The sequence below is a fragment of the Triticum urartu genome, chromosome 5 (genome assembly GCF_003073215.2).
Source record: "Triticum urartu cultivar G1812 chromosome 5, Tu2.1, whole genome shotgun sequence".
Lineage (NCBI taxonomy): Eukaryota > Viridiplantae > Streptophyta > Magnoliopsida > Poales > Poaceae > Triticum > Triticum urartu.
Genome location: NC_053026.1, coordinates 627,888,266 through 627,905,023, shown reverse-complemented (window position 1 = coordinate 627,905,023; position 16,758 = coordinate 627,888,266). Strand labels below are relative to the sequence as shown.

General features: G+C 43.2%; 1 protein-coding gene across 2 annotated transcripts; it reads right to left on the bottom strand.

Annotated features, from left to right (window-relative positions):
* Window positions 1–1,457: 1,457 nt before the first annotated feature.
* LOC125511386 lies at window positions 1,458–10,357 on the bottom strand. 2 transcript variants are annotated; one of them, XM_048676738.1, is made up of 10 exons: window positions 10,168–10,357; window positions 8,259–9,980; window positions 8,034–8,171; window positions 4,358–4,432; window positions 4,073–4,114; window positions 3,874–3,963; window positions 3,703–3,786; window positions 3,499–3,591; window positions 3,109–3,188; window positions 1,458–3,034 (listed from the first exon to the last, which is right to left on the bottom strand). In XM_048676738.1, exons 2-10 carry the CDS (start codon window positions 9,864–9,866, stop codon window positions 1,747–1,749), a joined length of 3,498 nt encoding a protein of 1,165 aa, XP_048532695.1. In that variant the 5' UTR covers window positions 9,867–9,980; window positions 10,168–10,357; the 3' UTR covers window positions 1,458–1,746. The 2 variants fall into 2 exon arrangements, with proteins under 2 accessions (XP_048532695.1, XP_048532694.1); XM_048676737.1 differs by having other exon boundaries at window positions 3,682–3,786; window positions 10,168–10,355.
* Between the last annotated feature and the right edge of the window lie 6,401 nt (window positions 10,358–16,758).

The window sequence follows — 16,758 nt, the reverse complement described above, 5'->3', positions numbered from 1 at the left end:
CAGCCACGCGGCCCCAGCAGGAGACCGCGGAGGAGGAGCCGGTCCCGAGCGCGCAGGTGAAGCCGTCGCCGAGACGAGGGAGCCGAACGCGCCCTGGACCAGGTCCGTCGGGAACCGCCCGGACCCCCTCCATCATCCGATCCCGCGCGCCTACCCGTTGTACGCCGCGACGGCGAGGTCCAGGAGCGGGGCGGGGCGGGGTACGTCCACCTGAGCTGACCCGGCACGGTACAGGCACCCGCCGTAGCCAACGGCAATGAATCCTGCGAGCTCGGCGATGCTCTGCTCCTTCCTCCGCAGCTCCTCCATGGACATCTCCTGCTCCATCGTCGCCGCTCAAGGGGGGCGTGTCGAGCGCGTGCACCGGTGGGGGGTTGCGCCAGGGCAGGGGGGCGCCTCCATGACGGACAGCAGCAGCCAGCCCCTCGGTGGCAGCTTCTTCTTTGCGGCGAGCATGTCGAGCACGGCTTCGGCCCCGCACTGCTGCTGCTTTGCCGGCGCCGAGCTTGCGGTAGCGGGGGCGGGAGGCAGTGCTGCGCGGGAGGGAGAGGCTCAGTTTTACTCGGCCTAGAAAAATTGGACTAAATTTAGGAAAAAAAATAGGGGAATAGGAAGTTGGATTAAAAAAAATACTCCGTTAACTGTTTTAAGGGATCGGCTACATCCGTCGTAAGGGACTAAACCAAAAAATTTACTCCCTTATAGCCTTTTAGGGGATCGGTTAGAAATGGCCTAAGTTTTTTTTTTCTTTTGCCTGGCGTATTTGGGTCTTATATAAGTTAATCGTCTTCTCTGCTGACCCAGGGTTGGAAGCTGTTCTTGTCACTTAACATCGGTAAAGCTCTCATTTTCTCTCATCAACCTATGCACGATTTTTGAAATGGGAACTGCAAGTTACGTGTATGTATATTTTGACATTCTTCAGAAGTGCTATTTCCAGTAAAGTTGAATGAGCTGCTATTAACATGTAGTACCATCTAGGGAAAAAAATAGGAGAATTGTTTGTGATGTGCAATTGGGTTAGCCAGGTTTTATTTCAGGAATATATGCTCCTCCACGGGAGCCATGCCCGTCTACCAACTAACCACATCATCTTGATCAAACGCTGCTTACTGACAAGTTGACCTACGAATCCAAAAGGTCAAAATGCCAATCTCTACATGTGTAATCGGTTAAACCCAAAAGGAGTCGGTAACAGCGTACTACCCAAACAAATTGAAAAAAAAAAACTGCAATTAACGGGCTCACAAAACTCGACGCGTGCATGTGGGTGAGGCGACGGAAGTTGACAGCAATATGAAGTTCCACCTGTTCATACTACCAACTATGGATGCATCCTGCCTGAAATGGCCAATGGAAATTACCATGGGGAGAGAGTATAAGTGTCTGTTTTTTCATATATAATAAAAGAGCCTCACACCCACCCATGTAATGTAACCCAAAATCAACAGCAACGATAACAAGGGAATGATGTTCAGGTTCTTTCCCCTCACTGCAAAAATACAGGTATCAAAAATTCACAACAAAAATGTTAACGGCCAGTGGTTATCCCATTGTCTTCACCCCAAAAGTGCTTCTGCTATGGGTCTCCTACTAGATTACCTCCCAACTAACAGTACATCATCTTGATCCCAAGCTACTTGACTGACCCATCCAAAACATCAAAACTACAAGGCCTGACCTATGTGTTTCTATTACAGCCACAAGCATCAGGTGCCATCGGAACATCACCGTTCGCGGCGGAAATCACCTCGGGTACCTCTGCAGGTAGAGAGCATGCGGGGCGTATCCAGCAGACACGGTCCTGTCGCCGAAGCTGCGCCCATGTAAGGAATGTGCGGCCATGCATGCAGCCTCCTTCCGCATGAACTCCACCAGTATAGAGCCAGCCTCCAGCACGATGGTGTCTGAAACTGGAGCAACGGGTAGTTTTTCTGCACCACTTTCACTCACATCATCAGCGCTTTGTTGCTCCTTCTCAGTTTCGGATTTCTCCACCACACCTACGGGTGTAGTAGAACCACAGGCCTCCAAAGTTGTTGGGCCTGCATGTCCTTCTCCTAAACTATCTTCACCAACTGGAGAAGCATCTTGATCAGTTTGTGTAGAATCCATGTCAGCAGCTCTACCTTGGATGTAGTCCACTGCAGTACCATCTTGATCAGCCTGCGTAGAATCCATATGATCAGCCTCCATTTCTTGATCCACTGTGTCTGTGGGGCCAGCAGCATTAGCATGGATGTCACCCACTGCAGTAGCATCTTGCTCAGCCTGCAAAGAATCCACATGATCAGCCTCCGTTTGCTGATCCACTCTGGGGCCAGCAGCCCTAGCTTGGATGTCGCCCACTGAAGTAGCATCTTGATCGGCCTGCAGAGGATCCATATGATAAGCCTCTGTTTGTTGATCCACTGTGGGGTCAGCAGCTCTAGCATGGATGTCATCCACTGCAATAGCATCTTGATCAGCCTGCGTAAAATCCATATGATCGGCTTCCGTTTGTTGATCCACTGTGGTGCCAGCAGCTCTAGCATGGATCTCACCCACTGCAGTAGCATCTTGATCAGCCTGCATAGAATCCATATGATCGGCCTCCGTTTGTTGATCCACTGTGGGGCCAGCAGCTCTAGCATGGATGTCGCCCACTGCAGTAGCATCTTGATCAGCCTGCACAGAATCCATATGATCGGTCTCTGTTTGTTGATCCACTGTGGGGCCAGCAGCTCTAGCATGGATGTCATCTAGGTCGGTGTACTGATCTGCCGCTGCAGACCCATCACATTCACGAAGTGTGTCAAGCTCTTTGTGATCCTGGCACTCAGCACCTGTAATTTCCATAGGGTTGGACGGAACTACTATGCTCCTACTTGGTAAAGAGCAATCTGTTCCAGTCTCCACACAGTTATCATTGGCACGACATTCAGTGGGCTCAAGCTTTACTGGCTCATCTTTGGGCTCAACTAGGACATCCTCAGTAATGCTGTCACTGCTAGCAGGATACTCTACAATATTTATGGATTTGACTGCTCCAAACCTGCCAATCTCGTGCATAATGTAAGCTACTAGCCACGACAATGAGTAAAACATGAAAGTAACAGAATGCTATACCTTGCACACTCCATGCGTACGTCTTCCAATATTTCCTCCAGCTCAGGTTTTGAAAGTGCCAAAAACTCTTCTTGGTCAAACTACATAAATAGCACGTTCATCAACACTTCACAAGTGTACAACCTTCAGAATGTGATAAATGGGTTGATACTCGTGTTTTTTAACTACAACAATATCACAGATTAGTGAGAGAACAGAGTACTGCTGTATTATTTTAATTCATTCATGGCTTGTTGAATAGCTCACAGGTGGAAACAAATTTTTTGGTTGGTATGATAGCGGCAGTGTCAATCCAGTAGGGAGAAAAATAGGTAACCAATGGTTTTGATGTGAAAAGAGTAATTTATTTTATAGGAACCATAATCAAGCAGGGACAAAATTGTGGCATACCACATTTTTTAGCTGCAGGACATTTGTTGGTTCTTCAAGAAGCGCTTTGGCACTATCAGGAATACCATAAAATGGGGAAGCTTCATTGCGAACCTGGAATTCAATGGAGCAGCATATATGACTCAATACAAATAATGAAATGGATACATGACACTACATGAATGGGCATGAAAATGGTTGCACCTCGAGAGGATTGGGAAAAACCTGAACAGCAGTTAGGATGCACCCACCAAGCTTCATCCCATTGAGGCCAGCACATGCCTTGTTTGTAATGGAGTGATCAATATACTGTTCCACCAAATTGGTCACAGATAAGTATGATGATTCTATATTCATATCACAAGCCTTAGTTTGGATGCAACAGGAGTTCCATACCTCAAGAAATGCACATCGCCCACCAAGGTCTTCATTACAAACAAAGTGGTATGCAGCTAACTGGCCAAATGAACTAACAATTTCCACGAGCTGAAAGAATGGAAAATGCATACTAAATGTCAGGAACATATGCTTCAACGGATGGCTCTTCGCAGAGCAACATATGACGGACATATACTGATGGACACAATTGTATTACCATCTCAGATGAAAGAACACCAGAAATACCAGCAATGAAAATCTGCAAAATTACAAGATAGACCAGCACATGAGAAGGCTAAATAATTATTGGTCGAATCTTCTTGTGCTCAACGAATTTGAACAAGCCACCCTACTTTTATCATATATATCTGGGGACGGGAGTATGATATCAACAAGGAAAAAATATGAAAACATTTCTAGCCACATTTCTCTTTGTAAATACAATCGCTCATATTCTGGTGAGTTGAAAATAGAAAGAAGCATCTCTAACCCTGCAAGTTACCTTGTGTGGTGAATCTGCAACAACATCAGATGCTTCTTTAATCTCTTCTTCCACGGGCTTCTTTTGAGCAACATGCTGCAGAGAACAAACAGTGTGTTATAACATTAAAAGTGCAATAAACAAAGGTTTCAGAAACCATTATCTACTTCAAAGCTATAGAAATCATATACAATAGCCAATTCACACTAAAAACACGATAGCAAAAACACAGCGGTTTATAGCATTCAAATAAAACACAGATGTGGTTTCTCATTAAATACTCTCAGGGTCGCTTTTATGTAAGAGTGATGTTTTGCATTCAGTGATATAATTCTGCTGTCCAGTTCAACAAGCCAGACTTAACTTGTGGGCCAACCAATATATATAATTTTCTCAAATATACTCAATGAAGTCTAAAAAAAGTATGCCAGCAATAGTCTTGGACAAGGAAAGCAGAAACGCATATTATAACACAATTATTGTTGATCAAATTTGGTTCCTTTGTACGTTAATGGCAAACATATCGCTAAATGAGTAGATAGCAATGTCATTATTGACACCATGGACAGTTTGCCCTTTCCAATACTCAAATAGGTCAAATGGTGCAAACAGCAAGTATACCAAAGAATGTCCATGCAGAAAACTTAAAAATGTGAATATAACCATTGCAACATTCAACTTTATAGACATCTGAATTCATAAGCATAGTAGAAAAGTGCATTAGAAAACAAGATTAACCGAGACCCTCTGAACAACAAAATCACAGGTGCAGCTATAACATCAAAATCACACTGGATGCAGGTTAAATTCCATCAGACAAATGTTTTTAAATCTTACTACATAGTTTTCTAACAATGAGACGGCTAAAGGGTAATTTAAAAAATAAGGGGATTATGGCATATTTAGTCTCTTTAGTTGCCTCTGGGTCCTGGGCTCACCTTGATCCCTGTATTCTACATAGGCCAAACAGATCAGTTTCTTATTAGCTTGGGTATATTTGGTCCTTCTATAACTCATAGTCCTTAGAGGGACTATTCACCTGTTTGTATCCCCCAGTTCAATTCAAGCTGGCATTAGCAAATGCTGATACGGTTTTGTAATCTACCAACAGGCTAAAAAACACATCGCATGTCATCTAGCCACAAAACCTCTGTGGGCTGACATAACTGATCCTCGACCCCACGAAATTAAACTAGAAGAAAAACCATGCCCAAGCAACCAATCATTGCAATTAGGGTGACCCTATGCAGCAGAATAGGAAGAGTTCTAAAGTGTGATGGCTAAGTTTTCAAGAGAAACATTTGGTATTCGTCACATGGTTCCAGGTGCTCAAAAGTAGTCCAGCTTGAACTTTGAGTTTGATTCTGGATTTATTAGTTTCCTTTCTATTCTTGCTTACATGTCATCCAGATAGATTGGAGTTTCCTTTTTGTATCTACCCTTCTTGCACTGTAGTGTTGGACAAGACTTATATTAGTGAGGAGCAGAGGAGGCATTAGGGAGAAATGAGAAGGCCAACAACCTACCCAAAGCGAAATTGCACTTGCATGTAACCTACAAACTATCCCACCACTTACATCTCAGTTGCAGCAGTTTGCATAAAAACTTTTAGTCATGATTATGAGAACTAACTATATCAGTTATACTGATTAAGAGAAAGAGATCGGTCTCAAGTGGGTGCCATTGTTGCTGAAATCAAGTCGTTGTCGAAACGTTTTAGTTCTATAGTTTTGTTCATGTTAGTCGTTGTGCAAATAAGGTGGCTCATTTGTTGGCAAGGTTGAGCAAGCTCTCTGATCGTTGGTCTACCAGCTTAGTGTTCCAGGATGTTGTCAGCTTAATCATTGTTACAAATAAAGGGCAGCTTATCTAAAAAAACTAAATCAGTTGTACAAACAGAGAGTTATTAGGTCCTTTTGGGAGTAAAGATTCCAAACTAAACCGGACAAAGTAGAGGGGCTAAATATGCCATCATCTGGGCCAGGAAATATGCTGAGCAGAAACATGGTACAGTGAACAAGAGCATAGCAAGTTTAAATGTCACACTAAACTATATGCAGAGTAATTAAAAAATTGACAGCTCATGATACCACAATCCATTCATACTGTCATGAATTAAGATCATAAATGTTTGGAACCAGGACTGGATGATTATGATTAATGATCATCATGCTCAAATCTTCGCTAATAATATATTTACTTCAACCATGCTGTACAAACTGTCTTCCTACTTTTCCATGAACTGACCACCATAGGCATTCTGCCAGCACTGTAATCAGCGACCAATGGATTTTGGAAGATGTGGCAGTCACACAATACAGGCACTATATCTGGAAGCCTGCTTTACAATTCCTTTGCTTCACGATCCTGAACGTGAATTATGACACACCCAATTAAAATACCCTATTTAAGAGATTCCAACATGCCCATCAGACAATAACTTCCCGAAGGATACAAATATATGTGATGAGTAAATCCAAACCAGCAACTATAAATAATTTATGCACCATGAGTAAATCTGAAATAACTACTCTCAGCTACTTTTGCATACAAGAGACATAAGAAAACATGCATATCTAAGGGTTAAACATGCAAAAAGAAATGAATATGATACTCAATAACCATATTAATCAGTAATTCTTACTTGGAATAGTTAATAAGAGCACTGGATCAGGAGTTCACCATAACAACATTAATCATAGCATGCTGATAATACACAAATTACTGACAAGGCACTACAATGTTGAAATTGCAAAAAACTGAAAGCAAAGAGCAACTATGAAATGGCATGATGTTGTTTTTGCTATGATTTCATTACTGAGCCATTTGGTGGTTAGACAATTCTTGAGTGATAGAATGTACGAGAGGATCAAAGAGCTTCTTCCCTATGATATCATATCATTTAGTACAAGGGTGGTGCTTGAATGCTAGTGCTTAGCAATTAAGTAAGGTATCCAAGCATAAAATGGAAAGATCATGTGCAAGTTGAGGCAAGTCATTTAGCTGCAAAATAAATTCCAAACGTGCAGGAAGCCTCTGAAATGTTAAAAACTGCCAACACCTGAAGGAATCAGATATGGCATGTATTAAATATAAAACTAGGAGAACACGTAGAAGGTTTGAATATAAACTAATTCAAGCAATCAGTAGCCTGCCCGTATGAGGGCGAGTAGAATCAGGAACATAAACAATAACACACCTAATCATTTACATGCAGAATGAATTCTTCAATCCAAAGCTCATAGGTCATGCAGCACAAGCAAGAAACAGAACCACAGTAGAACAACAACGATGATCTTGTATCCTAAAAATATGTTCAGTATGTTATACTGTACATAACCAGATTCATAATCATTTAGAGCACCAACGGCCCAGTATGAAGAATGGTTACTATTAAATTGTAATAGTATTAAGATGTTTCCTCAGCCCACACGACAGTATATATTAAAGGAAGAAGTAATTATTGAAAGATAATCTAGAACAGAAGCAATAAATGCCTTACCAAGTCGCAATTTTCTAAACTAATAGGTTCCAAATGGAAGGGGGAAATGAAACAGCTGGCAAATTCTTGCAGCAGATACCACTTGAAACATTTAAAATTGAGAATCATCTAGATCAAACTACCACCCAAGCAATTAATGGAAAAGGTAAAACCATCAATTGAGAAGAAGAGATGCAAAAGGTATGGAGATCTTACTGCCATTTCAATATATTCTTTGGGGCGTCTAATTCTCAGAGTAGACCCATTGAAAGATCTTCCATCAAAAGAAAGAGCTGCTGTAGCATCTTCTGGTGTAAGAAATTCAACAAATGCCTGGCGTTTTTCCTTATTTATCTGCATTGAAGGAGCATAGGATGTGGATAAATGTTACAAAGAAAATGTGGCAAAGTAGTATGAACAACCAGATGGTAGATCACTCACCGTACAACTGAGGCATGGTTGTTTAGACCTCTGGATACGGTTAACACCCGATGACAGCAAGAAGTCATTCAAGCAACCAATCAACATATCCTCTGAAGCTGAACTAGTTAAATTCTCGATGTGCAACCTCCTAAGTGGGCGTGTTGCTTGTGTTAGCTGGACAGAATCAATAGACGAACTATTCCCTGACAATATAGTGTCAAGCGCAGTAGCAGGGTTCTGCTTTGGTGTGCTAAAACTGACTGAAACAGAAGAGGTTTGACTAACAATTGGCTGCAAATTGGTGAAGAAATTAGATTGGTCTGCTGCTGTGGGAGGCTGATCCCACGTGGCTGGTTTCTTTTCTGGTGATCGAATGACTGGTGGGGTAATCGTGGTAGTCAATTGTTCATCTTGTGGCACTGTTTTCCTTTTCCTTGGTGAGTAGCCACCAAGCCGACTTTCATATCTCTGGTAAGACCCACCACCTTGTCCAACATTATCAGATGTTCTGTACCTGTCGTTTTCAGCATACTTCCTTCCAGGAGGATAATTGTCATGATCATTTCCATGGTAGCTACGCCTTTGTTCCCTTGGGGATAGTGAGAGAGATCTGTCACGTCTTCCTTGATCATGATCCCTGCTTCTTGACCTTCTCCTTTTTGACCTGGGCTCTTCACGGTATGGTTTTCCGTACTCTCTCCTTGCATCATTTATGTCATAGTGTTTGGAAACTCGGAATCGCGCGGAATCATGTTTCTTCAGCACCGGTCGATCAACATATGAAGGCTTTTCATCATCAAAACCATGGATTTTCCTTTTTGCCTCATTCCGGAGCTTATCGCTCCTCTCCATGATTCTATCATTGTGAACAGGTTCACCATTCCATCTCTTCCCCGGTCCCTTTAGAGACTCAGATCTTGTCGCATCACCATTTCTTGCTCTGATTTCACCATGGTTTCCATCCTTGCTTTCAGCAGGCCGGCCTCTCATGCTTGTGCTATGTTTATGTGAATTACGAGCATCATTGTCTTTGCCAGCTGACTGACTATCATCTCTTACAGAGGACCTCTCTTTCTTGGAGCCCTTGTTTGGTGCATCTCTGTGGTCATCCTTCCTTGGAACCTTTGGTGTATCTTTCAATTCATCCACCTTGGAGCCATCTTTTGGCCTCTCTTTCAAGTTTTCCTTCTTGGAGACCTCCTTTGGTGCGTCTCTAATGCTCTCCTTTTTGGAACCCTCCTTAGATGCATGCCTCACATCATCCTTCTTGGAGGGTGCATCTCTAATGCTCTCCTTCCTGGAACCCTCCTTAGAAGTACGCCGCACATCATCCTTCTTGGAGTCCTCCCTTGACGCATCTCTAACACTCTCCTTTTTGGAACCCTCCGCAGGCACATCCTTGAGATCCTTTCTGCTCTTGTGCCCTCTTCCCGGCTCCGAGTGATTAGGTTTACACTTATCCTTGTCCTGGAGCTCTTCCCTGGCCTTCTTAGCTTCCGCGGCGACCTTCTTAGCCTCTGCGAGGGCCTTCTTCTCCCGCCGCAGCAAGATCTCATGGATGCTCAGAGGCCGCGTGCGGGCGGCTGACTCGGAGCCCTTTTCGCCCTGCTGCGCTCTGCTGCTCATCCTGCCCCTCGGAGCAGCAACCTCGTCGGAAACAGCGAGATCCTAAATTATCAGGAGCATAATCAGAGGACCGGGGCGCGGAGAGCGGTCGGCGCCACCATGCGGGTCTCCTCCCTGCAAATCGCACCAGCGGGGATGTCAGAATGGCGCGAGATAACCACGCGAGCCCGCCCAAGCTTTGCCCTAGCGACGGACCAGGGAGCGGGAGGCCCGCGTCGGGTCGAGCCTCGAGCGCGGGCGGCGGAGAGGAACGGGGAGGGAGGGAGGAGGGAGGAATCTGTGAGGGGCGGGCGGAAGCAACCTGGAGGAGCGGCGAATCCGGGCGGGGCGGCGGCGGGGGCGTAGTCCGGCGGGGGCGGGGAGGCGGGACTCCGGCGGGGCCGGGGGCGGTGGCGGTGGGTGGCTCGCCGGGGTGGTGGCTGCGGCCTGCGGGGATTGGGGTTTTGGATGATCTCTCTCTCTCTCTCTCCTCCTCCTCCTCCTCGCCGTCTCTCCGGCTCGTGGTGAGACGAGAGACACACCCGACCCGAGACGGTCGCTCGGGCTGGGCTATGCCCAAGGCCTCGGGCCCCGGCACTTGCTAGCACGACGGGCCGGAAATGTTAGGATGCTACCGGGCTCTCTCACCAGGTGCGGCACGGCTAATACCTTTTATTTTTCATATATATATATATATATATATATATATTGTAAAATACGGTTTTATTTAAAATAAATAAAATGTTGTAAAAATATAAAATAATGAAAAAAACTATATGGTGCAAAGAATATTCATCTCGTATTTGAAAAATGTTTATGGGACAAAAGAAGAATGTTTATGTGTTAAAAAATGATCATACATATCTGGATATGTGTTCGTATACTTTCGGGAACTGTTTGCGTGGTTACCCAAACAATATTTCATGTATTAAGAAAATAAAAATGAAACACGAATGAAAATATAAAAATGAGAAAAAGGATAACAAACAAGTAAAAATGGAGAATGGAAGAAAAAACACGTCATGGGCCAACCAATATAGAGAACATTTCATGTCGTTATAGTGACAATTCCATATATTTCATGTCCCGGTCTCCATGGAGCCCGGTGTGTTGCAAAAATTGAAACTGTCATTTAAAAGATTCAAAAAAGGTGCAAAAATATATGCATGTTCTCTAGGTATGCATAAAGTTTCATATAAAATAAGAAAGTAAATTGTAGGCTACAAAAAGGACAAAAAACGACCCAAAAACAACAAAATACATGCACATTTTGGTTCATGTATTTGTTTTATTTGTATATGTCGCTTATAGATACATATTCTTGTGAAAATCCGCACACATACGTATATACATGTACAAAAAATGAGTTTTTTTTGGTACAATAAATATCTTTTCAAAAGAAAGAAAAAGGCACACTCCATGGAGCCCGGCCACCAAAGTGCATTATCACAATTGCACGCACTCCGGGACTTCGCATGGAATAGGACTTACTGATGCCTCCAAAAAAAAGCAATGACGAAAGAATGTACTATGTGTCAAGTTCTAAGTAACAAAAGTCATGGGCACTACAGCGGTACTGCGATTGTACCAAAAATTGTGGATGTCCAACTCGGCACCGGCATCTTTCATTTGAAATGGAACAGTAGTGTTCGGTGGTTAATTTAGCGTTCAACTTGCTTTTCTTTGCACAAATTGTTATGCTTCGACTTTTCCCATAAACATTTACGGAAAACATGTGTACATAAACATTCATGTATCAAAAGTATTATATATTTTTTAACATTTACAAAAACATTTTGGACGTGAAGGAGCAAATGCTCTCCAGAGCCAAATTAGATAATAGTTCCTATGAACACAAGCAACACAAAAAGGCAAAAAATCCATCCCTTGTAAAAAAAAGAACACAAAAGCATCTACATATTAATATAAAACTTCATCCCCAAAAGAAAATCAATATAAAACTAACCCCGGCTGTCAAACAAGGTCAATCCAACGATATATACTGCTACAATGGTGAAAACTCAACATGCTTAGCGTGAAATTAATTCCATACCAAATAAAGCGTTATTCACACAATTAATATACAAATAATATCCTATTTAATATCCGCGTGCAATTTAATGTACTATCTAATATTATTGCACGTACACAGACACATTTACTAGTGCACACTATCCCTGTTTGATAGCAAAGTATTTTCTAAGTTTTTTGTGAATACTACAGTTTTTTAGATTACTATGGGTTTTGTAAGTGCATCTAGTGCCACCCCTAGTTGGTTTTGAAGTATTGACGACAAACCTAGTTGAGGGACTAATGTGTTTGTGAGAATTGCAGGATAACACAGGTAGAAGTCCCTCATTGATTCGGTTTTACTATCAGAGATGACCCCTAAAAATGTATGAAGACATTGAAGCCAAAGGTGGTATATGAAGATATTCACATTGAAGACTATGACAAAAGAAGACACGTTATGAAGCCTATGGAGCTCGAAGACTTAGATCTTTCGTAGTTCTTTTTCTTTTGTGTTGAGTCATAGGAACCACCGTACTGTTAAGTGGGGTCCAGGAGAACCAGTCAGAATGACTGAAGTGATGCCTAAACCAAAAACCTATGTCTTCGAGTGAAGACAATGAGAGAGAATCTTGTCTAGAGCCGGACAAGTCAGCTTTGCTTGTAGCCCAAGTAAAGTTGCCATGAGAGTTTGAAATCTGACCGTTGCGACACGTGTCAGTTCCTTAGTGACCCAGGGTCATTTCGGACAAATCAGGTCGGGTTGCCAAGTGGCTATAAATAGCCCACCCCCTACAACCATAAACGGTTGGCTGCTTAGATTTCAGTGCACGGCTTTTATCGTTTGAGAGCAACCCACCTCGAAGCCTTTGAGAGAAAATTCCTAGCGAGGAGAAAAGCCCTAACCATCCAGAGCCAGAGAACATTGGGCATCACTTAAGTCTTCTTGTCTGTGTGATCTGAAGACTTATTACACTTGAGGACCGTGAATCCTCCAGACGGTTAGGCGTCGCGTTCAGAGCATCCAAGAGACATTGTGGATTGCCAGTGAACGAAGTTTGTGAAGGTTTGGGAGTCTACCTTGAAGACTTACCAGAGTGATTGGGCGAGGACTATGTGACCTTAGCTCAAGGAGAATACGGTGAGGACTTGGTGTCCTGAGCTGCGTGTTCAGGACTGGGTGTCCGGGACTGTGCGTCCTAAGGTTTAAATACCTAGCCGCTCCAACCAGACGTACAGTTGTCACAGCAACTGGAACTGGTCCAACACATCATTGTTTTCAACGAGTCACTGGTTTCATCTTCACTTCCTTTTTCTTACTGTTACTCATTGTGGAGCCATTGCATGCTCGCTCATCTTTTGTCTTCACAACGTGAATGTATGATCTGTTTGGCTTCATAACTTCTTCCTACCTGATCCTTATTACACTACAACTGTTTGTCATTGTGCTTTCACTCTATTGAATACTTGACCATGGCTGGCCTAGTGTAATCTAACTTCCGCTGCAAGTAATAGGCATAATCTTTGCTGTTTGTCTTCATAACTCCCACGTTTTGAAGACTTTCATAAAATCGCCTATTCACCCCCCCTCTAGTCGATATAACGCACTTTCAATTGGTATCAGAGCAAGGTGATCCCTTGTTCTGTGTGATTCGGTTTAACCACCTGGAGTTTTAGCTATGTCGACTGTAGGGATAATCAAAGTCTCCGCTGCGTGCCCCGTCTTCGATGGAACTGAATATCCCTACTGGAAGAATAAGATGCGCATGCATCTTGAAGCCATTGACGTCGACTTATGGTATGTCGTCGAGAACGGCGTTCCCAAGGCTGGAGAAGGTGTCACTGTTGCTGATGTCAAGAAGTTCACTCAACTGGACTCCACTGCCAAAAATATCATCTGTGGTCATCTGACAAAAGGACAGTATGGCCGTGTGAGTGCCTTGAAGACATCCAAGCTGGTCTGGGACTGGCTCTCCAAGGTCAATGAAGGCATCTCAACCCAGAGAGATCAAAGAATCAGTGTTCTTCGCAACCTCTTCAACCGCTTCAAGCGAAATGATAATGAGAATGTCCAGCACACATTTGACCAGCTCACTGACATCACAAATGAGCTTCAAGCCCTCGGCGCCACTGAGATCACCAAACATGAAATCGTCAAGACGCTACTGAGATCACTTGATAGTTCGTTTGACATCCTAGCCCTGATGATTCAAGAACGTCCTGATTTCAAGACACTCGATCCGTCTGACATACTTGAGAGGCTCAACACACATGAGTTTCAGCTTTCTGAGAAAAGAGATATCTACGGTCCAAACTATGGGCGAACTCGTGCCTTGAAGGCAAAAGTTGTTTCCTCATCTGAAGAAGAATCTGACAGCAGTTCTGATGATCCTGAAGACATTGGAAGGGAACTTGCAATGCTAGTGAAGAAGTTCCAAAAATTCACCAAGAAGAAAGGCTTCAGAAAATCTTCACGATCAAGCTCAAGGAATGATGAAGTTTCTGCTCATGACTACAAGAAGAAAACATGTCACAAGTGCAAGAAAACTGGACACTTCATCTCTGAGTGTCCATAGTGGGACAATGAGAACTGAAGGAAGAAGAAGAGCAAGGAATATGATTGTGACGACAAGAAGAAGAAGAAATACTCAAAGTCTTCTTCCAAGTCTTCCTCAAAGTCTTCATCACACAAGAAGAGCTCATCTGGCAAGGCACGTGCGTTTGTTGGCAAGGAAATGGATTCAGAGGAGGAGTCCGCTTCTGAGGAGGCAGAGGTGGAATCTGAGGAGGAGTCTGATTCTGGCATTGCGAGTCTGGCTACGGCATACATCGCCAAGTCCATCTTCAACACTGAAGACAATGACTTCATCACCGACACTGATGCAAATGACAAGAACGACTCCACTCCTACCTACTGTTTCATGGCACGCGGTGCCAAGGTAAACACACGCACTACTCGCTATCAAACATCTAGTGACGATGACTTTGACTGTGATTCAAAACCCAGCTACAAAACACTTGCTAAAATTGCAACTGAACAACAGAAAGCTATGGAACATATTCAAAAACTGTTAGACAGAAGCGATGATCTGTTGGGTGCTGAAATGACTCGATCTGAATCCTTAATTGAAGACATAAAAAATCTTCACGTTAAGTATCAGGAACTTGAAGATCGTCTTGATACTCTCTCAACAACTCATGAAAAGCTTTTGCTATGATTATCTTCAAAGGAAGCAAGAACTTGAGAAATTGAGAGCGGCTCATGAAGATCTTTAAAAGGAAAACGAGTCACTTCGCGTCGAACAGATCAGTTCCGCTCAGGAAGGATTTGAACCACCATGTCTTAAATGCATTGAGCGTGATAATGCTACTTCTGTTGCTGAATGTTCCACTGCTACTGCTGTTGCAATATCTTCAACTATTGATGTGGTAACTAACCCCTCTGCTGAGGATACCACTGCTATTGCTGATGAGAATGCTAGGTTGAAGACATTGCTTGAAACAGGGATGTACAAAAGTCTTAAAGGACATCAGACATTATGTGATGTCCTCAAGAAGCAGATTCTGAACAGAAACCCTAGGAAAGAGGGTGTTGGGTTCGTAAGGAAAATAAATGCAGATGGCTCTTACTGGAGACCTGAGCAGTACCCCAAAACCACATGGGTTGCTGCAAAGGAACTTTCAGCAGATCCATCCAATTTATCTGGCTTCACTTGTGCTAACCCCATTATCATTGATGAATCCTTTGATGTAAACTATAAACTGTTTAAGAATCAGAATGGTGAAGTGTTTGCCAGGTACATTGGTACTAACTGCAGGAATGGACCGCCTATGAAGAAGATCTGGGCTCCGAAAAAGTGTTTGGAAAATCTTCCTGTGAATGTCTTCATGACACCTCACTTGAAGAAGACAAACCTCAGACCAAAGGCTTCATACGGTCCAAAGGCTTTATTCAAACAGAGGACTCACCTGAGTCACACTAACGCAAATGTTTTGCAGGGAAACCATACTCAGGCATATGAATATGAGAGCGGTTCATCGAACTGTCATGTTCACATGACCAAAAATTATTCTGCTTATTCCTATGAGTATTATTGTCCACCTGCAAGGCTGTTTGCTAAGGCTTCAAAGCCAAAATTCTCAGATGCTGCACTTAGACTTATTGCTTCTAAGCCACCCTTGAAGATGTGGGTGGTTAAGAAAGCTTAACTCTCTTTTGCAGGGAAAGGTCTCCAGCAGAAAAACAAAATCTTCTGACGCTATTGCTGGGGACCTTAAAAATCTTGTAGGGCGCAAGATAAAATGCCCGAATGGCATCATTATGTACTTCGTTCCTGAATCGCATGCTACTCTCCCTATTAGTCCTAATCTGGATCTAAGTTTTCATAACCCACTGGTTCATCAAATGTTTTTGCTTCACAATTCTCTTCGTGAAGCCTATCCCCCTAACTGCACTGTAGGGTACGACACCAGCGTCTTCAAAGTCTTCAGAATGGATTATTGACAGTGGGTGTACAAATCACATGACTGGCAAAAGAAGCCTTCTTATGGACTCAACCTTACGTCCATCCGACAAGAGCCACATCACATTTGCTGACACTGGTAAAAGTAAGGTATTGGGTCTAGGTAGAGTTGCAATCTCAAAGGATCAACACATGGATAAAGTCATGCTTGTTGAATCCCTTGGCTTCAACTTAATGTCTGTCTCAATGCTTTGCGATTTGAACATGATCGTAATGTTTGGAAAATATCGTTGCCTAGTACTAATGGAATCTGACAAGTCTCTAGTGTTTGAAGGGTATCGAAAAGATGATCTGTACGTGGTAGATTTCTCAGCAGGGCCACAACTTGCAGTATGTCTTCTTGCAAAAGCTTCAGAATGCTGGCTTTGGCATCGGAGGCT

Coding starts and splice junctions, on each gene's coding strand:
- LOC125511386 (XM_048676737.1), bottom strand. CDS start 9,866: ATGAGCAGCAGAGCGCAGCAGGGCGAAAAGGGCTCCGAGTCAGCCGCC. Junction 4,433..8,033: donor AAGAATATATTGAAATGGCA/GTAAGATCTCCA, acceptor TGTTCTCTGCAG/CATGTTGCTCAAAAGAAGCC. Junction 3,035..3,108: donor GTACGCATGGAGTGTGCAAG/GTATAGCATTCT, acceptor CGAGATTGGCAG/GTTTGGAGCAGTCAAATCCA.